The sequence below is a fragment of the Ictidomys tridecemlineatus genome, chromosome 8 (assembly GCF_052094955.1).
Source record: "Ictidomys tridecemlineatus isolate mIctTri1 chromosome 8, mIctTri1.hap1, whole genome shotgun sequence".
NCBI lineage: Eukaryota > Metazoa > Chordata > Mammalia > Rodentia > Sciuridae > Ictidomys > Ictidomys tridecemlineatus.
This window is the reverse complement of record NC_135484.1, coordinates 100,330,848-100,353,937: the sequence shown is the minus strand read 5'-3', so window position 1 is coordinate 100,353,937 and position 23,090 is coordinate 100,330,848. Positions and strand designations below refer to the sequence as shown.

Below are 23,090 nucleotides of genomic sequence, written 5' to 3'. Positions count from 1 at the left end.
AAGTTGGCTGTGAAAGTGAATGAGGTCTCTTGGAAAGGAAATGTGGAATGAAGACAGAGACTCACAAGAGGAAGAGACTATCAAACACCCAGATTTAAAGACTAGAATGAGGAGAAGTAGCAGAGATTCTTGAGAGTGAGTCAATGAATTCGATAAATTAAAGAAGACATGAAAGGCTGCAGAGACACAGGCTTTAAGAAAAGTTTCAAGGGTTATAAAAGTGGTAATGAGAGTGTCGGACACTTAATGTTGTTTTTAGAAGGATCAAGGCAGTGTCAGAGCCAGCAGTCTGGGTGAGGAGATAGTGTCGGGTGATAAGATGAACTCGAAGAGTGACTCCATCACAAGCATAGTGAAGGTGGGAGGTGAATGGAAGGAAGAACAAGCAGAGATCTGAGGACCCCAACTCATTAAATAATCTGTATCACCAGACTAGATATTTCATTTACTCAAAGCTTGAACTACCTGAATTTTAAGGTGTAAACCATCCCATTTATTTACCTACATTGACTAACGGCCATTTAGCTGTTCTTCTTAAAATTGTTAGCAGCCTATGTCTCATTACTGTTCAATTGTTAAATTGTCACATCATAGTAAGGGAAACCTGGGAAATTCCCTTCTCCTGAATCGTAGAGATGATCTCCATCCTGGGCGGACAGATATGGCTCTGCCTCCATCATGAGTATGGCTAAGTGACCTGGGCAGAGTTGGGGTTCATCACTGTACCCTACTGTTGTGGGCTGTGGTGGTGGGAGCCAGGAGGAGGCCAGGAAGAACAGGAATGTAGCACCCAGCAAAGGCAGCCACATCCATCCGGAAACCTGCATTGTGATGGGGATGCACACAGTTTCCTTTGTTGGAAAGATCCGGATTAGACTTGTGCCTGATCCACTGGAGCAGAGCCTGGCAAGCCTTCGAGGTGGGCTTGTCCCCAGCCAGAGAGGCGGAAAATCAATTTGGCTGGCAAACGAGAGCCCCCAAGAGCTCAGTCCACGCTCCATAATCCTATCCACTAGCAGCTCAGGAAATAGATGCCTGAGCTCTCACATATTCATGGGGGATGTGAGGCATAAATCAGGCTTTAAGGATTGGGGGCAAAGGGAATGGACGCTCTGACTGGGTACTAATTAATCAAGCACAGAACACCTAAACCAAGCAACCTGGGACGGAGCCACGCACACGCGGGCAGGCAAAGGCTGCTGCTGCTGCTGTGTTTTCATTTGCTTTTCATTTCAATTAAAATAGATATCGGACAAAATTTTCCCCTTTAGCTGATGCTGCTTATGCATCCCCCTGTTCTTCCTTTAATTAAAAAACATGCTTATTGCAATACTTGCCAGAATCACTTTAACGGTATTTTAATTGTAATGTCTCTGCCTGATTAAAAAAAGAAAATATGAACTAGAAAGTGTTTGCAAAAATGTTCTCAGGATACAGGAAAAGAATCATACACCTCCCCAGAACGAATGCCACATATTAATTCCTTAATTATTCCGATACTGAAGCCAAATGGGGAAAAAATGTAGAGGTAAAAATATATATATATATCTAAAATAAAATCACTGACTGAGAGTTGCATATAATAGCAGTTGGAAGAAAGAGTTTTCATCAACTCAGATTCAGCTAAAAATACTATGCCCAGGATAAGCCCATTCAATGTGACCAGCTTAGTTGCCACTGTTCTTTGCAAAGGTCACATAGCCTTTAGGAAAAAGAGAAAGTAGGGGAGGTTAATTGCCTTCCAGTTCTGAGAATTCTACAAGATTCATTTTATTGTTTCAGGGTAGTAGCTCCCAAACTGGAGCATGCCTCAGAATCACCTAGAAATCTTAAAACAAAGATTGGGCAGCATCACCTCCAGAGTAGGTTTGTAGTGGGCCCTAATAATTTGCATTACTTGCAAGTTCCCAGGTGATGTTGCTGCTGTGGATTGGGGACCACACACTGAGAACTAAAGGTACTCATACACTGCTACAGGCAAATGAAGTGAATGCTGTATGGAGTGGGTGTCCATTGTTTCATGATGTTGACTGTCATCTAAAACAGCCTGAGAAATACAAACCTGGAACTACAGATTAATACTCAATCATTTAACCAACATTTACTGTTAATTTCTAGTCCCTCTGTCAGCTGCTAAAATAAACGTGAAAACATACACTCTCCACTTCCAGAACCTCATAGTGAAAATGAACTGCTCTCAGTAAATGAAAACACCCAAATTTTAGTGAATTGGCCTATTTTATGGATAACAGAAAAAAAGGAAGGTACAACTCAGATTTTGCTTTTTCTTCAAAATATAAAATACATTAGCCTTATATGTGAATTAAGTCTACACTAGTTATAAAATAAAAACATATTTGTTAAAGACAAATTATACAGAAATATTTAAAGGAACTCAAATACTTGAAATATAACTAAATGTATTTGTCAATAACTACTGCTATCAAATACTACTTAATTTGATTTCCTTTCTACTTCCAGAAAGTCATTATATTCTTTTTTAAAAAATATTTTTAGTTGTAGACAGACAAAATGCCTTCATTTTTATTTATTTATTTTTATGTGGTGCTGAGGATCAAACCCAGTGCCTCGAATATGCCAGGCAAGTGCTCTACCACTGAGCCACAGTCCCAGCCCTCATTCCATTGTTTTATCAATAAAGCTTCTTGCATTTAAGTGCTTAAGGCCCTCAGCTATTCCATGGGTTTCTAAAAAGTCACTTAAGACTTCAGAAAGAAAACTATTTTTGAAGAGAAACAAAGAAGACAAAGCAAACAAACAAACAAAAAAAAACTCTTTCCCCCAGATAAATAGATAAAAAATCTCCCTAGCTACCAAATTCATTGAAATAATCTTCTTCTTTCTCTTTCTCAAAGTTCCCTTAACACTCATCCAATCACATTTCTGACCAGCCTGCTATTTGATACACTTCTCTGAGCAATCTGTTTATTCAATAGGTTCTAAATATAATTATTCTCTGAATATTGTACATATGATTTGGCTATACCATAAAAGTATTCTAAATGAAAGAAGTTATTTCTTCCAATAATATAAAAAATGAGAATATCTCCTACCTGGCCCCAGGAATATTGTCCAGTGCATGAAAACCCATAGTAAAGAAAAGCTCAGTTTTCAATATATTTTCATCTGCACAAGAATCCCAGATACCAAAGTATCCCAGATTTCTAGCTCCATTCCTAGTCTGGATAAATAGGATGTAGGGGTCATTAATCAACAAATGAAATAGAGAGGTAAGGAGAAACCAAGTCATGAAAGACTCTGTGAGCCATATTATGGTTAGACTTGAACTTACAGGCTAATGGAAAGCCAATGAAGGGTTTAAGTAAGGAAGTTTGAAACGTTTATCTTTCATTACTGAAAATATTATAGCTGCTGTGCTAGGAAGAGACTGCTCCCATTTGGTAGCATTTTTCATATTACAATATCCAAGTTGTCAAGACATAAAACTGTAAATTGTTAAATATCTATCTATCTGTCTGTCTGCCTATGTACTGAAAACATGCCCCTTCTCACAGCAGTGTCTTATCTTTCATTTAAGGCTAATCAAGTGTGTCTGGGACTGTTCTCTGGAGGTAAATAATGTAAGTCATTGTCTGATTGGGAAAAACAAGGGGTTTCAGAGCCAAGTGTCCCCCACATTAAAAAGCCTTTGTCTCTGATCTCCTGATATACAAATAGCAAATGAAATTGGTCACTGTCTGGACTGATCCACTAACATTTGAGGATACCAGGAAGGACTTTGATTTTAGACAAATTCACAACTAACATTCGTCAGTCTCTTCAGGTTAGAAACTCATTCATTAGTTCATTCATTCAACAATTATTTGAGTACATATTACATGCTGCGGGACATGATGGTGCTGGTGATATAAAGGTAAGCAAAAACAGATTTGGCTATCCTAAGTCATGTTAGTCAAATTTTCATCACTGTGATCAAAATACCTGACCAGAACAACTTAAAGGAAGGATGGTTTATTTTGGCTCATGGTTTCAGAGGCGCAGTCCATAGTCAGCCAACTCCATCACTCTGAGCCCAAAGCAAGCAGCACATCATAGCAGAAAGGTGTGTCAGAGGAGTGCTGCTCTGTGCATGGTGGCCAGGAACCAGAGACAGGGGGGAGAGGGGCCAGAGGAAAGATGCCCCCATCCAGTGCCTGTCGCCAGTGACCCACTGCCCCTAGCCACCCCCGCCCATCCATTCAAACTAGGATGGACTGATTGGGTTACAATCTAATCATGTCACCTTTGAATATTTCTGCATTAACCCAGGAGCTTTGGGAGGGGCACCTCATATCAAAAACATAACATAAGCTTATAATCTAGATCTCTATAAACTTCCCCAAAGATAGAAGAAAAAATACACCCTAATATTAAATTTGTGAAGAATTAAATATAATAGTAAATCAAGTTCTTATCCAAGTAAAAAAAAACTATCAATGATCCACTTAACTTGATAGAAAACTCCCCCCATAAAATGAGTAACACCAACTTGTCACCAAGAAAATCCAGCCATACAAAGATGATCAAGGTAAAGAGAGTGAGTGGAGGGTGAGATTTCAAAACCACTCAGGTTAGTTCTTCCTGATGCTGACTTCACCAAGCTCCCCCTTTGGGTTATTACACAGACAGGGCCCCTCTGAAGCACCACGTATACAAACACCAGACGTGAGTTAATTATCTTCGGTACCACTCTTCCTCCACTGGGCTGCTCACACAAATAATAGTAACATCCAGGAGAGGCTTCTAAAAGCATTTTCCCCCTCAAAGGGAAGGGAATCATTATCATTTCCCCCTTGTGCACTAATTCAAGGGTGAGAGGGCTTCCTCAATGCCATAGGAGAGTCAGTGACTGCCTTAAACTTGAACTCAGGCCCCAGTTTGCTAACCAAACCACAATGGGTCAACTTTGTATTATCTGCCATAATCATCCCATCTCCTGCCTCAAAGGGCAGCTGTTTGAACTGAGAAAGGAGCCAATTCAGTCAATCTTTTACAGCTAACTTGAAGATAAATTATTTTAAATCTACCACTCTGCAACCAATTGTACCAGCCTACAAAAACATCTCATGTTCATCAAGACATTTTATATTTACAAGATGAAACATTACTGCATAATATGTCACTGGTATCAAACTCCAACCTGCCTTCAGATGGGTTTCCTTCAAATCCAAGGTGGTATCTGTAAAGTCGTGAAACTATAGGCCTAGAGTAATTTCCCAAGGGATACATATCAGCTTGATGTACAGAAAGAAAGACCACGAGTGATATTTCAGACAGCCATATTTCAAGACAAGCCTAGATCACTGAATTGTAAGGTGTTACCTGAAGCATGATTGTTCTGAACTCAAAGATAATTCAGGAAAAACAAAGTATGCAATCCCTGGGATAGAAGACTGCTGGGTACAGCACTTGATGCCTCATTCTGAAATCCTCAAACCTTTGCCAATGATAAAGAAACTTGACAATGAACCTGATGGTGAGTCAAGAGAAGATACTCCATCTCAACAAATAAGACCAGGAACTTTTATATTATAGAAATCTCATCTATAATAGACTCAGAAAGATCTGAGAGTCTCAACATTATGAACTAAAAACAATTTTTTAAGAAGTTTAGAAAAAAATGAGATCACTTTCCAAGCTGCAAAAGAAAAACATGCCTTCATTTCCACAAAGTCCAACAAGGTGAGTGGAGGCAACACAGGTTCTACTAATTCAACCTCTGTACGCCTCCCTCTCTCTCAATAGAAAGAAAAATACTTCCATATGCATTCTGAAGGTAATAGGAAGAAAGCAACCCAAGGTCTTTATTACATAATCCTTTCAAAAATCTAGTTTGGTTTTATATATAGAAATAGTAACTATTTGTAAGTAAAACTATAATTTAGGCCTGATATTCAGCCTAAGTTAGTTCCAATGCAACAACCAGTGTTAATTAATTGACTTCTTAAACTGGGCCAGACTCTGTAATAAGGGCTTTACATATATTCCCTCATTTCATACTCAAACCATCAACACAAGGAGGGAAATCCATGGAAATATTTCCACACAACAAACAATAAATTCTAGCTATCATTGTCACTGTTGCTGTTATAATCAGGCATTGCCTTAGTGAGGAAAAACCTAAGGATTACATAGGGTCCCCAAGGTCACAGAGATGGTAAGTGGTGAAGATTACATTCAAATTCAGTTCTTTCTGGCTTGAAAGGCTTACACACATTTAATTGCTTTAGTATACACCAGCAGACCAAGAAATAGAGAGTCACATTACAAGGGACAAGTGCACCATTAAGCAGCAATAGAGACTGGAAGCAAGTTTCTGCTCAAGCATTTTAAAACAAAGTAGCAAGAAACCACAAAACATCTTCCTTTTTATTGTGTATACTCAAGGTAGACAATATGACATTTATAGATATTACTAAAGTCTAGCAAATTAATAGCTTCATCAATCAAAATTACGATATTGTGTGTGTGTGTGTGTGTGTGTGTGTACACAAGAGAGGCTAAAAGCTCAACATCATGGGGAAGTTCAGGCTCCCCTAACTGAGTCTGTATTGGTCATCGTTTCTATTCCACTGCACATCAAGGTGCTTGACCACTAGGTTAGAAAGAGATTCATTGCTTCATTGAGGAAATACGAATGCTTCCCTGACTACAGACTGAATTCCCAAATCCTTGCTCAGGATGCATAAGGTTTTGACAAGAGGGTGACATTGCTTCTTTGTTATTATGGTTCATCAAAATTATTTGGAATAAAAATAATAAATTTTAATTCAGCAATGCCTATGGCCAATGGATATCTTGTCATAAAAGAATAAAAAATATAATCAATGAAATCAAGACAATATGCATATTTTTATCCCAGATCATTAGTATCAGTTAATTAATTCTCTTTTTTTGTTTAAAGGTGCCCCTAGAGTAATTTTTTTAAAAGGAGGGAGAGAGAGCAGGAAGGAAGAAGTAGAGACAGTAAGTAGATGAAAGCTTTGGATCTTTTACTAATTAAAGTAAAATGATAATTAACATAACTGAATCTCTTATTATGGTCACAAAAAAATCTGGCATTTTTCAATAAAGTTCAAAAATCAATGCATAGAGCTTCATAAATAATGGCACAAAACTATTTGGTGCCATTTCCCAAGCCCACCAAGAAGTTTATAATCCTACCTTCTAGTCTATAAAGTCATATATGTTAAGGAAAAAAAATGTTAAGTCTCTTTTAAGGTAAAATATGAGTGAAGCACAGAGTTCAAGACTCCCAAGGGCCCACAGGTAGAAGTTTAGTTTTCTGAATGTAAGACCCTCGTCCTCTGTACACTGGGATTCTGGCTTCTATGAATAGAAACATAATACAGCAGATGCATCTCTTCAAGAAGTAGTTCCTGGTGTGCTTCTTAAGTGATCCAGTTTCCTTTTCATTTGCCGCTGATCTTTTCAAAGTATACATACTTCCTGTAGAAAGCATTCTTTGTAGCATAGAAAATGCTGAGAAAGAATTTCTACCACAGTACTTTATATTTTTTTTTTGTTTAAAGTATTTTGAAAGAATTATTTTGGGACTTGAAAATCTCATACTTTCTCTCAGCCTGTAGATTGAATCACAAAAATAAAAATTCCACTCAGCTATTTTTCTGATATCATGAATTTCATATCATGAATTGATATGAAAAAGACAGGCAGTAACAGATATTCAGAGTGAATTGCTGTTGGTGGTGATGATAATAACGATTCAGTCACATATTCAAATAGATCTATATTATACTTCAAGTGCTTTCACACATATTATAGATCATAGAAGATATTAAAGATTTGGAACTATATTCTATCAACCACATATTGAAGAGTTTTGGTTCTCTACCACTAACGTTGTTCTTCAAATGCTTTTAAAAACAGAAAAATAATTTGCCAATTTGTGTTCCTAAGAACTCATTACGATACACATGCACACACAGGTATGTGTGTCTGAATACACTGTACATGTATATATGTGAATAAATGTGTTTATGTATGCATAGACACATGTGTATGCAGGCAGGCTTGTGTATCATTGAAAACAAATAAAGACAATCCAAATAACTTAGTTAAGAAAATGATATTTAAGAGAGCAAGGATTTTTAAAATACACTTATTAAATTTCACTTAGTACCTGAATGCTGTACCTTTTATTGGTCCATTCATTTAATAATCAATATATATTTTGAGCTCTTTTTATATGTCAGGCATTATTCTAGACCCTGAAGAGAAAATAATAAGTAAATTGGTGAAGACCTTCACATTGTTTTAGCTTATTCTAATAGAGGAGACAGACTGTAAACAAACAAGTAAATTTATAATATGTCATAGAGTAATAAGAATTATTTTTAAAAGTAAAGCAAATCAAAAAGATAGCGAATAATGGAGAGAGGTAGTAATTGGAAAAAGATGGCCAGCAAATCTTCTTAGGTAAGTTGATATTTCCTCAAAGAGCAAATGGAGTGAGCCAGTCATGTGGATCTGGAGGACAAATATTCCAGGCAGGGACCTGCAGTGGGTAAATTCACAGAAGAGCTGGAGCAGAATCAATAGGGAAGACAAGATCAAAGAAGGAATCAGACATTAATCAGAGGACTTTGAGGTTTATTCCTAGTGAGATGAGAAGCCATTAGAGTGCTTTTAGGAGAGAAGTAATAAGATCTGACATATTTTTAAAGCATATTGACTATAAAAGGTTAGGATTACTTTAGCATACAGCATAAATGCCAAATACCAGTGACTTAAACAAGTGAAGGCTTATCTTTCAATCAGAAAAAATAATTTCAGAGGTAAGCAATCCAATGCTAATATAGCAATTCTGAAGTCATAGGGTCTTAGGTTTCTCCCATTTTCTTCCCCATTCTTCACCTCATGATAAAATGGTGGCCAAAGCTGTAGCTGTTACATTTACATGACAGGAAGCAGAAAAGAAGAAAAAAGAAGAATGTATAAGCCTCCTACTGGATCAGCTCTCTTTAGCAGACTTTCTAGGTATCCCACACAACATTCCTCTTACATCTCTTCGTCCCACTCTTAACCACAAGATTATGTCTAGCAACAAAGAGGCCAGAAAACCCAGCATTTTAGCTGGGTACACTACTACCACAAATGAATTTGGGGTTTTGCTTATAAGGAAGACAAAGAAATGGAGAAACAGGAACCAATGTAGAGAAAACTTGTCACAGTCCTGGCCCCAAATTTTGGTATTAGGGTTAAATCAACACAAATATAAGTTCTGATATTTGGTATACATGTTGAAGATTCAGCCAACAGCATTCATTGATAGACTGACCATAGGATATGAGCAGAAGAAAGAAACCTAGGATGCCCCCAATATCTTTGACCTGAGCCACTGAACAGATGCAGTACCAATAAATGAGATAGGGGGATTCCCCATGCTATGATTTGGGGCAGATATTATATCTATGTGATCAAAACATGTCTCAGACGCAAATGAAATGCTACTCATACCTTCTCCAATCCAATTCTAATCTCACAGTCCTCGTTCCTCCTCACTGCCCGTATCACCTATTTTAGAACTAGAAATTTTACTCCTTTGCTTTTATTCCCCAGTTATATTTTCTTTTATACATATTAGATATAATTGATATTAAGTATTATTTTTTTTCTTGTATTTTACAGAGACTTCCTAGGCCACTTAATAAGCGTTCACAAAATATCTGCTGAACAAAATTTGATCAGGGTTCTTTCTTTCTTACTACTATGTCTAGAAGCTATAACTCTTCTCTCTATGGTAAAAAGCTCAAGAGGTTTCTAAACAACCCTGCTCCTGCTCAACTCTTTTGTACTATTTATATAGAATATGATGTCCACTATTTATCTTCACATTCTTACAAACAGTCCTCCTACCCAGAAGAAAGAGGGGATCCTACAGATACCTGAGTTTCACTCTTTAGAAGGTGAGTTTTGTCATTTCAAACATATCTCACTTTTTCTTTAATAACAGAGAATAAAATATTATTTAAACCAGGAGTATTAAGGAAACCATTATAGAGAGCACAGTATTTGGATTGTTCAGATCTTGAAATCTACAAGGGTAAGAAGCCACATGTATATATTATACATGTCTGCCTTGCTCCCGCCCTTCAATGTGTCTCTGATGCCTGATTTTTATCTTTGGTATCTTGTCCTATGAAGACCATTCCTTGATTGAACATTTACCTGAAAGTAATAGCACATCCAGAGAATTAGTAATCCATGATTTTGAGATAGGAAACTTCTCCCACATGATTGTGGTAATGTAAGATCAAGATCTTTCAGCACCTGATGGTACCCTGGAGAATTGGATTCCTAAGGGAAGAGCCCTGCTTAAAGACTTGACAAAAGAATCTTTGCTCTGAGATGAGGCTCTGAGTCTGGACTTTTCTTTTGTCATTGCTAGTCCTTAGACAACTGATGGCTGTCAATAGATCACTCTCTATAGCCACTAGCTGCACACCCATACATGCACATACACACATACACACTCCAAAGATGGGGCAAGAGTCAAAGCTGACAGACCATTTTCCCCCTGAAAGTAACTAATTAATGGATTTGACTGAAAACTATTCTCCTTGCTACTGGGATGGGGAGATGGTGGTGGCGGGCATCTTCCAAACTACAGAATGACAAAATGCCTAGTCAGAAAAACCTGATTGGGGTCTGTAATACACAGGCACCCAAATTACATTAATTTATCCCTTTGAAATACTTTATTTACAGCCATGCTCTTACTTTAACAAGAACAAATATTTGTATTAGGTGTATTTGTAGTAAAGAATAATGTTTTAGCATAGAGTTTTATAGACATCCATAACAAATCACATCTCCCAAGCAATTTTCATTTGCCAATGAGCACGATCACTTGATAACAATTCTGTAATATCAACCCCTAAAGTAGACAATGACTTTGATTCTCGTTTAACAGATAAGAAAACAAATACACAAAGATGTGAAATAGCTTGCTTAGCCATTTGGCAAAGTAGGGGAGGAACTGTAATCTGAATTCTCATTTCTTCCAATTTCCTAGATCATAGAGCTTGGTGGCTGGTTTTGCAATGAGGAAGCCAATTTACAGGATGTTCCATGGGACCATGAAGTCAAAACCACAACAGGGTAAAAGCAGGAAGGCCTTGCTTCCTTGGCAGGGAATTTCAAAGACAGCAGTATTACCCCATTTCAGGGTGTTTTGTTATCTTGTGGAGGCTGCCCTGGATGAGCAGGACTATAAATGGTTTCAGGAAAGCATCGTGTTCATTGAGAACACAGTTAACTTTTTTGGTTTTGAAAACTAAACTAATCAAGCTCTGTGCTTATAAGTACCAAAAGGATGGCCTTATAAATACCAAAAGGATGAACCCCCAACCAGTTCTTCCTTTTCATAGTAAAATCTCAATTTGGCCTGAGAATAAATTGCCAACTAAATGCCAGAACTTGTAGAAAACTTTCTCCTCCCCACTACCCACTACAAGTGATAGAACTGCATAGAATAATGCCACCGAACTTCCAACTGCACAGACCTTTGAGGTGCAGCAAGTTGAGGGTGCTAGTATTGGTGTCCAGGAGGAAGAGTTGGCCATTCTCCACTGTGACGTTGTCGCCATCTTGTGGCACTTTTTCAGGAAACCAACTGTAAGCCTTGGACCATCTCCGGCAGAACTGAAAGGAAGAGTTGCCCTGGGAAACAGAGAGGATTTTTTTTTTTTTAATCAAGATTATTCAGGTGATCAATCATTGTAGAAACTTTCAAAGAAAGTAAAATTAATTTAAATATTTTAAATGTCTCAATAAAATAAGTCACCCCTCTTCCTCATATAACTAACCCAAATGGGAGAAAAATACGGAAGAGACAAAGTTATACTTGAAGTGCCTCAGTGCTCAGCCCCTGGAATTTACTTTTTTTTTCAAGCACAGGCTCCCTTCTACCTAACAGATGGAGTTGATTCCATTTTTTATTTTTACAGACATGTATTGAGTCTTGGACAAAAAGTCATAAATAGCCTGGAATAGGGAGAATTAAAATGTTCTGCTTGATGGGTGGCATTTTGCTTTATGTAATTGGTATCATTTTTCACTGGCTCTACTGCCAAGTGTCCCTGTTTTATAGGAACATTCCTCTTTCCAAGTGCTCAGATCTATCCTCCCACTTATTTTTTTTTAATATTATTGTTGCCTTTCCTCTGTGCTTGGTGCATTGGTGCTGAACAAAGCTCATGCATGCATACATGAAATGCAGTCCAACTTCAGATGACAAGTGAATAGCCTGAAACCTTTGAGTGAGAGGCAAAGAGCAGCACTGGGAGAAAGAGCCAGAGAAGGAAGCAGCCCCTAACCATCCCAGCCGCAGTTCTCCTCTCAGAACTTTAGTCTCTTCTGTTAATGTAGGGCCACTCTAAAGTCACATGTTTTTTTTTTTTTCAAAACAAGGACAGAAAAATCACAGAGAGCAGTATTCATCCATGTGAGAGGCTGAAAACATGTTTGAATATCTTGTGAAGAGATGGGACTATTAGGATGATAAATAGAATAAAACCAGAATAGAGGGGTGATTCCCTCAAGGTAACACACACTGCATGTGTGTGCCTCTCCATACATGGTCTTCTTCCTGTCCCGATTCCAACCAAATGAGAATCCTGAGTTCCTGCAAAATGAAGTGCCTAAAAGGTCCTCTGGTGGCGTGGAAGAGGCAGATGGGAGGAAATCATTAAGAAGGAAAGGATATTTGTAATGCCAACAACTATACCTATGTTGATAATTGTGCCCTGCATTATTTCTAACAGAAAATAGAAAATTGTGCTACATGAAGGGCCAGTACATTTTTCAGTAGAGGTTATTGACTCCTAAGCCAATAGTTTTGAAGTGGCAGAACCAACACAAACACTGAGGAGCTTTGAGATAGGAGAACGCATAGGTTTTTTTTTTTTTTCATTTTATCCCAAAGAAGAAAATAAATTCTATGACTTATGCTTGCTTAAGAGATGGAAAGGCATAGGATGAAAAAAGAATGGGTTTCCCATGAGCATCATTGTCAGAATACGAATGATGTCTGCTTGATGACTATCCACAGACCAGAAAAGTAAGAAAAAGTTTAACTCTCCAGTTGATGTCCCTAAAGAGGTAGCTATCAAGTAAAATTAAGGAAAATTATTTCTTATAGGGCAATACATTATATATTATTATAATCCTCCAATTCACTCCTGCAAATACAGACAGAGGAAAGGGAAGCAAATAGGAGGAAACTGGAGGGAAATAAAGTGGTGAAACAATGGGGAAAACACAGTAACATCAACCCCAAAACAAGGTGAACAAGGTTATCTGTACTGTCAGCTCAGAGTCCCCAGTAAAATGACATTTGCAAAAATCTGAATTTCCAAGTCTGAGGGAGAAGATTCTAGCATAATCCTGCCCTTTTGTCCTAACGGCAATGTCTCAGACATCCTCACAAAGCTCTCGAATCAAAATTCAGGAGGTGGCACCCAGGGATCTATAATTTTAAGTGGATCTCCTCTGATGACAATTCTGCTTCAAAGTTTGAGGACCAAGTCAAGGGAGGGGCTAAAGGAGAGAGAGAGATACCTCCCAAAAGGAAACTAAGAAGTTTCCTACAAACCAGCACACAAAGCTCAGGGTCTTTGGTCTGAGTCCTCTCACTTCCAGCAGACTGGGTAGGGTGGTGTGTGGAACAACTATTAGAATTATGAAGAATTCATCAGTGTGACTCTTTCTGATATTAGCCAGGTGATTAGATCCATAGCCATAGAACTACAAAGAAAACCAGACCTCATGACACCCACAGCCAAAAGATCTGAAATAATCACGAATCAATTAGGTACTTAGGGGTGTCAACTTATTCCATGGTACCTTTCATTAATTTGAGAATACTTTAAAATTGTAATAATTAGCATTCATATTTGTTACCTAGCTCTGAGTGAGCTTGAAAGACTAGCTCGGTGTCAACCAAGATGATGTTTTTGGTCAAGAATATACTCTGTCATGAACCTAGTTCATAGGCCAATGTAGTTTTTATTTCCATCTAACATAAGCTCTACCCACTTCAGTTTTCAGGGTGCTCACCTGCTAGCTTTAGTTTTCTTCTTTGATAGAAGAATTAGTCATATCTATTCTGCAGATGAAGCAACTAATTTACTTACAAGCACAGGGAGCAGGTAGGGAAATAGATGAGCAAGAATTGTCTAGCACATGCCTTCATCTTTAGTTCAAATCATACAGACCTGAGAAAAGAAGGAAGGAAGGAAGAGATAAAGAAAGAAAGAAAGAAAGAAAGAAAGAAAGAAAGAAAGAAAGAAAGAAAGAAAGAAAGAAAGAAAGAAAGAAAGAAAGAAAGAAAGAAAGAAAGAAAGAAAGCAATTTAACTTTCCTGCCTCTGCTTGGAAGCTTATGCAATTTGTTTTCTTCTTACAAAATGTCAGCACTTCTCTGAACTTCAGGGAATGTGCAGTGTCTGCAAATCTTACTTGTCACCTTAAATGTACTTGCAACACCACCAGAGTCATCTTGAAAGAAGTCATTGATCAGCAAGTTGAAACATCAGGCAAAGCAAAGACCTATTTGTGAGCGTATGCACTGAGCCGGGGTGGCAGAGGTAGGTTATGGGAATCTCTCTAGTCAGTATCTCCTGCCTGACAAAGACAAGGAAGAACTGTTTTGACACCTCACCATAATGCCTTCTTGCTCAGTATGCAAGTCTTGGAAATAGGAAAAGACAAGTCACTGTGTCCAACATTTTTCTCCACCTCCTTACCCTCCTTTATTTTCTGCAAAGTACTTATCACCATCCAGTACATTGTTGTTTTTGTTTGTCATCAGTCAATCCCTAATAAATTGTAAAGAAGCTTCACAAGAGCTTCTCAGCTTTCTGCTGTATCCCCAGTTCCCATAACAATATCTGGCACAGAGTGGATACCCCTAAAATATATTTGAAAGAATAGCCAACTCTTATTTGAGTTTATAATCACTAAACCATAATTCAGAATATCTTCATAACTACAAAAATTTGATGTGAACATGAAATTATTTTTACTTTTATCCAATATTCTACATAGAAGTTATTGTCATTTTTTTGTGTTTGATTTGGTTTGGTTTGGTACTGAAGATTGAACCCAGTGGCATTTCATAACTGAGTTATATCCACAGCCCTTTTTACTTTTTGAGACTGTCTTTCTAAGTTACTCAATGTGTTAGCCAGCTTTTCATTGCTGTAACCAAAAGAATGCCAAGAATATCTTAGAGGAGGAAAAGTTTATTTTGGCTCATAATTTCAGAGGTTCAGTCAATGGTTTGCAAACTCCATACCTCTAGGCCAGAGGAGAGGTAGAACATCATGGCAGAAGGGTGTGATGGAGGAAAGCTGCTCAGTTCATGACAGCCAGGAAGCAGAGAGCTTGAGTTCAAGGATCCAGGGACAATATAATTCCCAAGGGCATGCCCCCAGTGACCTGCTTCCTCCAGCCATGCTCTACCTGCATATAGTTATCACCCATTAATCCAGTCCAATTATTAATCCATAAAATGGATTAATCTCTAACAAGGTTACAGCTCTCATAATCCAACCATTTCACCTCTGAACACTCTACATTGTCTCACCCATGAGCTATTGGGGGGGGGGGCACCTCACATCTAAACCATAACATCCAGGCTGCCCCTGAACTTGCCATCCTCCTACCTCAGCTTCCTGAATAGCTGAGATTACAGGTGTGTGTCAACACATCAGGAAAAATTAATTTAATTCACTGACCTTTCATTTTGTGAGATCCTTCACTATTTTGTGAGGGGATCCTTCTTTAACTCTGACATGAATATCACTTATACATTCTTGATTTGTAGCATTTTGTGTTTATATGTTATTTCTCAACTAACATGAAATTTGTTAGTAGAAAGTTTTCCATTTTTTCTTGTTTTTTATTCTTGGTTTTCTTCCCACTAATAGTTAAATGATTATCTTTACACTATTCATTACATATTTGATCTCCTAACTAATAGTATTGGCTATTTTAACAGGGCATTAAAAAAATAAAGCAGGACTTCAAAAAAAAAAACAGGGCATTAAAATGTTGAGTAATATTATACCTGTTAACCAATTAAAATTCCAAACCTTTTGTGCATAAGCTAATGCAAAGGCATCTCTTCCAGAGAAATGTGACCATCCATTCACGTTCTTAAGGTGTTTCCATTATCATTTAGAAAAAGACAAACAGCTAGATAATTAAAGTTCAATAATTGAAAACATAACCAATGTGCTTTGGGAGTTCAGGATATTGGATAGCTGACCCTTGTAGAGACTGCCTTCCAGGTGAAATCCAGTGCATGAAATCCCTTTTTCTACTTTTAATCTGGACACTACAGATAAATTAACACAGGCTGAGATTACTTCAGCTGATTATGAAACAAAAGATAGTCATTGTGGAAAAGTCAACCACCTACAAATCCAGGATTACTAATAGAGCCCTTATCCTATTAACTCGATAACTCTATAGGGAACAAAAAGGAAATTAAATTAGTTTGGCATAATTTATTCTTAGTAAATTCAGGCTGGCCCTAAGTGATCACTTTTTTTCCTCAATGCTTATAAACCCTTTGTGATAGGAAGATAACAGGAGAAATTCTTTCCAAACTGCCAGGGTCATTGAACACTCAAAGAAATAACAATAATACCTTTTTCTTCATTGGCATATACCCCGTTCCAACTTACTCTTTGTCCCCCTTAGAAAGTGAACCAATCCACCAGGCTATCTCTTAATTTGACACTCTTCTTATTCTCTGGGATTTCTCATAAATTACTGTTACTAGCTCAATGGTTCATATAGGTAAGTTACTTCAGAACTCCAGAGGACCATCATAGTCTATGGTCTCCTCTATTTGGGTCTATAAATTGTCTCTAACATGATTTCTTCTGAATTTTAAATCTGAGGATCATTCCACTTGCTGGAGAAAATAATAATGATAACAATAGCTACTCAGATGCCTCTAACGTCCCAGGCATATGATTGTACATTTTACTTACAGAGTCATTGTTCCTCACAACTTTAAAATGGATGTTTCTTTTTCCATTTAAAGTTTAAGGTTAAAAAATTAATAATGATGACTAAGATTTAATGAGTGCACCTAAAAGGTATTTTCTTATTTAATAATCAAAGACTCTTTTCAAACTTCTTGCCTGAACTACAGTAGAGGAATCCAATGCATTCTAGAAATATTTTCTTCTTTTTTTAATTAGTACATTGTAATTATTCATAATAATAAACATTTGTTGTGACATATTTGTTCACGTACACATACAACAGTATAATTTGATCAATTTCATTTGCCAGTACTTTGCCCTTCCCTCTCCTCCTCCTTCCTCCTGGCCCCCTTCAACACTTATTTATTAAGCCCTCACTATACCCCAGGGTATAGTGAAGGGTATATAAATATATACTATATATTTATAAATATACTATATACTATATTTATATACCCCTCACTATACCCTGGTCTAAACACAAAACAATTCAAATCACTGATCTTATGAAGCTTATATTTTAGTAGCATAATAGATACATATATGAAACAAATAGCATGCTTTGAAAGAAAGAAAAAATAACAAGATGAAATTGAGCAGCTATGGCAGGGTGGGAGGAACTATATGATATTGAGTGATCAGGTCTGCAACCCTGATAAGGGATTAGATGAGAAAAGCAGAGGTATCTGAGGATGACCCTGAGGAAGGAGCACGCTTGATGTCCTGCGTGTACAGCAAGGATAGACAGGTGCTGGAACTGAAGGAAGGGACACTGCTGTGCTGTGACCTTCCTGCTGATGCAGTGGACTACATAAAACCTGGCGGATAGCAAGCTCTCTACATGCCACAGAAAAGAGAATTAAGGGGAATAATGAGTAGCATATAACAGTCCACAAACTACAGTCTACAGCCCAAATCTGGCCCCAACAGTATTTTGATGTTGGTACACAGCCTAAGCATTTCATTTACATATTGTTTTTGTTGCTTTCTGTTCATGACAAATACAGCATGTCCTGCCAGACCTAAAACACTTACTATCTAACTCTTTATAGAAAAAGCTAGGGGATGCCTGGTATGTTCTGATTCATACTATCAGTATAGTACTATAATATGCTCTGCATAATACATCTACATGCTACCAATATTGAAATATGTTCAAATGGAACACTCTGTAACTAAAAATAAGTAATTATAATACCGTTATAGAACTGGAAAGCAAAAACATCTTAGTAAAGGATGTATGCTAAAGTACTGAAAATTGGTTCAATTCTTCTCATTTTCTAGTAAGTAATAGACCAGGTCTCAGGAGATCACATAAAGGCAAGAGCAAGTATGGGCTGGTGTGTGTGTATATGTGTGTACGTGTGTGAATGTGTGTGTGTATGCATGCCACCCACATGCGCAAGTGTGCCCATGCATGCACACACACACACAGAGTCGAATCAGAAGATTGACAGATACACGCTAGCCTTTTTCACAGAGCTGACACACTGCCATTTAACCAGCGAGCATGCAGCACGTGTTTCTGCTCCTAGTCACTAGTAAGAGACAAGGTTAACATTTTAAGTGATGGACTACAACATGTTATTTCCCCATGCAATGGACCCGTGACTGCACCGCTTTCGAAAACACTTAATTTCAGTGATTGAATACACAGGAGCGCACTTTCCCTGCTATGAACCTTTGACAGCTTCTCAGTCTCATACAACAGGGGAACCTTTTTTTTCCTCCTTTTCTTTTTTTCCTCCCCTTTATACCTGAAGGGAAGCAAAATGAATATATCATGGCAAGGAAGAAAAAGAAAGAAGCCCAAAGAATGAAAACCAGTTTATAAGCATCAGTGTATTTTACTATAAAAGTATTCACTGCCATCTGCTCTAATTACTTCGAATGTTTGGGCTACCATCTTCATAAAATAGAAATAATGATCTCCTCAAGGGTAAAAGAATTTTTTTTTCATAGAAACAAACAAAAGTTGATTATATTTAGCTCCCAGGCTAAAGAAGTGTCAAGCTACTTTGTGGTGAACAATCAATTAGGAGAATGGGTAGGTCTCTAATTATCACAAACAAATTGATTTCCCTTGGTGGGTCTTCCCTTTTCTTCTTTTCCCACCTTTTTGGAGGAGTGGTGTCCATAGCTCACAGAGGGTAAGAAGCAAACTAGACACACTTATGGGTCTCAGGTTACTCCATGACAGTTCCTTACATTTGGATCCAAACCAAACTAAACCAAGTCTTCTCTCAGGCTTCTGGTTGACATCAGACACACCGTAACCTTGAGGAAACTAACACAGGACTAGGTAACCTTCTAAGATTTCAGATTACCTCATGGAAGGAACCCCTTATGGGGAACCCCATGCCTCAGCTTCTTAAAGGAAGACTGGAGCCAACTTACCCCCAGTAAAATCTTCAAGGAGAGAATTGATCAGTCCATTCCTTGAACCTAAATGAAATATGTGGAGTCCAGAAAGACATGAAGCAGATCCCTGCAATACTAGCAGAAGTTCAACTTTCACTGAGGCTAAGTGACCTTCTCAAGTCCTCTAACATACTATCTATATTAAGCAGATTTCTAAGATGCTCCTCTCAGGATTCTCAGCCCCAGTCCACATACCTATAACTCTCTCTTCTTTAGTGGGAATAGAGCCTATGAAATATGAGGGGATATCATACCTACAATTAGCTTATGTTATATGGCAGTAGCAAAAAGATCTTGCAAATGTAATTATTTACAGACATCAGTTGATTGAGTTATTCAAAAGGGAGATAAAATTTGCCTAAGCAGGTAAATTCTTAAAAGAGATTCTTCCATTGGTCTTAAAAAGGCAAATTTCCATGTGACTAAGAGGGGACCATGTGGCTATGGTCCAAGTGCAGACTTTAGAAGCTAAAGTAGTCCCTAGCAAACAGCCAGCAAGAAAATGAGGACCTATTTCTTCCAGACTCAAGGAACTGAGTTCTGCACGCAACCTGAATGAGTGTGGAGAAAGACTTTGAGCCTCAGATGAGAATGCAGTTGGCTGACTCCTTGATTTCAGCTTTGTGAGACCCTGAGCAGAGAAATCAGCTACACTGAGTGAGATGTCTGACTACAGAATGGTGACATGATAAATAGGCATGATTTTAAGTTGCCAGAGTGTAGTCATTTATTAAGCAGCAATAGAAAACTCATGTGCCACCATAATGGCCTTCTTTGAAGAGCAATTTTTATAGAGAACGTGATTTCTTTTTCCTCCTTCATTGAAGTAACTTCTCTAAAGGGGGCATAACAAGATCACATTGGGAGGCCATTACTAGAGAGAAGGCAGGTTCTCTCACTGCAGAAATGACTCCTCACATACAGGACATGTGGGGAAATATAAAATTCTTTAGGATGTCAAGAAGCGTAAATGAAGACTGGATGCAGACCTTCTATTCATTCAGGGAGAGTTTTAACTACTAAAGAAACAGCTCATGCCACAAGGACTTCTATATCACTAGAATCTCTTTTTAATCTATGCTGAAGAACTGCAAAATCACCTGATGCTAAACACAGCCATGATGTGCGTCCTTTTGAGAGAAGCTAAGAATTTTTGAAAGTCCATATTCTGACTCTACTTTTGAGAATGGTATTTGAATATAATTGGATTAATAGCACTACTTTCTCCACAAACATTGATTCCTGAGGAGAGAAGAGGATTTGACTTTTTATTTATCTTCCCTGGAAGGGAGGAAAGAGGGAAAGATAAGAAAGAGGGGTGCAAGGGAAAACCAAGTTTTAGAAGTCAGAGAAATCCATCCTGCATCTGGCATCTTCATTGGCCTCGACTAAATAACTTTTATCTCCTGTATCCTTAAGCTTCAGAATAGAGACTTCTGTAATTTTTAGGGAGGGCAAATGAAATGTTAATTTAAGTTTTTAAATCTCCTGAAAGCAGCATTGTGTAATATTAAATATTCATGCATATATTTTCTGATTTTAGTAATGCACAAGATTATTCTGTTAATGCTAATACCATAAAATTATTAGTCTGATTTGAGGAATGAGAAAACCCAGAAAGCAGTATTTCAGAGCTGGGATGAAATCTGAGGAATCTAAGATTCAAGGAGCTTGCCTGCTCATTGCAGGGCAGATGCAGGTTGGTTAAAATAATCTCCATCACCATCACCATCACATCTGTGAACCTTCACAGGGTGCTCACTGTGAACCAGGCAGTGTGGTCCCTACACCTATAATCATGAATGTGTAATTGCATTTCTAAGTGCATTTCTTACAGACCAGTTTCAAATCCATAGTTCCCTTTAATCCGAACGCATCTGCCACACATTGTCCCTTTTCCGCCAAACATTGTTTATTAGTTCCAGATGCAATGAATCACTTACTGACTTGAGCAGCATTAGAGGTAAACACCAAGGTTAAAATGTAGAGATAATTGAATAACACCAACTACCAGTAACAGCAGTCCAGGCAAAGAAGGAAATAGACCCAGATATTTCAGATAGAGCAGTCTGATGGAAACCCTCCACTCTCAGGATCAAAACCACATGCCATTTTGATATGAGGTTGAAAATATCTGCATTTTATTTTTTCAAATTTCCATAAGCCAGTTATCAATATGAGAAAAAGGAGCAAGAAATTGGTGACCTAATTTAAATCTCCCTGTGATAACAAGTAAAACATCCCAAAATTGATTATCACATAAGCAATATATCAAAGAAATGTACTTGAAGATTTTAAAATATATATATTTATAATTTATTGCTCAGACTGTCAATAAATGAGATTAATGAAATACGTGCATTTTCCTTTGCAGTAAACTCTTCAGAAAAAAACTCATAAAGCAAATTATTTCAAAGTCCTTCTAAAAATTCATAAAGCTTAATATAATTCCAGACAGCAAAATCCACTTTTATCATTTGCTTTAGAGTCACCTGGAATTCATTGTATACTCTTCACACAATGTATAAACACAGGCATATAACATACACATGTAAGTTTATACAAATACTTGGAAAACTTTTCTTATTATGTGTCTTTTAAGGCAGAAAACTCAGAATTCTTGGCAAATACTAAACAATCCACAGGCATAGATATCACCAAAAAAGCCCCTCCTGGTTTTGGATTTCGAAAGCCACAGAGACCTCCATGAAATGAGCCTTAAAGAAATCAACAGCCCAAGAACTGAAGGTCAAGCTAATTCAATGAGCCATATTAAAAGGCATCACAGGCCACCACACCTCTCAGAAATGAGTGCACAATGTCTTTTCCCAGAATTCTCCCAACATTGGGGAAATTCTCCTTTAATGAAAATCAACTGGCCCAACTTTCTGAGGATTAATTATTCCTGTGGATGTACTTTGCCTTAAGAAAATAGAAACTTTTATCCCCATTTTCCCAATGGGAGGAAGTGCAGCTTCCAATATGCCCCCCCATATTACTTTGGGCTAATAAAAGTTTAGATATCTTTATCAATACTTTGTTTTATAAATGTGAAACTAAGTGACTACTACAAGATTACTTAATGAATTGAGAAAGGGTAGAGCTAGGACCAGAGTCTAATCAAAATGATTTTTGCCCTTTTAGAATTTTTTTTGTTGATGAAGTAGTCTCTATATATTCCAAAGAAGATACACATCAATAGAGCACAAGAAAAACATGGCAAGCATATAGCACATCTTTCTCTCATTACCCAATTCCAAATAATTGATCATTTCTAATACCACCCTCCCCCAGTTGAAATTTCTCCTGTCTGGGATCTACTCAAAGTAGTTTTTGGTTTTGTTTTAGAAAACCAATAGGTGAGCTGGGCCTGTAGTGCATACCTGTAATTCCAGCAATTGGGGACACTGAGGCAGGAGGATGGCAAGTTCAAAACCAGCCTCAACAATTTAGCAAGGACCTAAGAAATTAGAGAGACCTTGTCTCAAAAAAAGAAAAATACTTGGGAATGTGATTCAGTGGTTAAGCACCCCTGGATTCAATTTATAGAACAAAAAAAATATATTAAATAGGTGGTAGTGGGAAGAATCCCACATTATTTCTTTGTCAATCAGAAAGAATA

At 37.5% G+C, this 23,090-nt stretch overlaps 1 protein-coding gene across 9 annotated transcripts in view; it reads right to left on the bottom strand.

The window, feature by feature from the left end:
- Pkhd1 (PKHD1 ciliary IPT domain containing fibrocystin/polyductin) overlaps positions 1 to 23,090 on the bottom strand; it is a 432,625-nt gene that overhangs the window by 300,007 nt on the left and 109,528 nt on the right. For all 9 annotated transcript variants that reach the window (XR_013425107.1, XM_005318573.4, XM_078019904.1 and 6 more), the window contains exon 36: positions 11,550 to 11,706. Coding sequence is in view for 8 of the 9 variants with exons in the window: in XM_005318573.4 (XP_005318630.2) it covers positions 11,550 to 11,706 (157 nt within the window). In the remaining variant the exon portion in view is untranslated. The remainder of the gene's footprint in view (positions 1 to 11,549; positions 11,707 to 23,090) is intronic.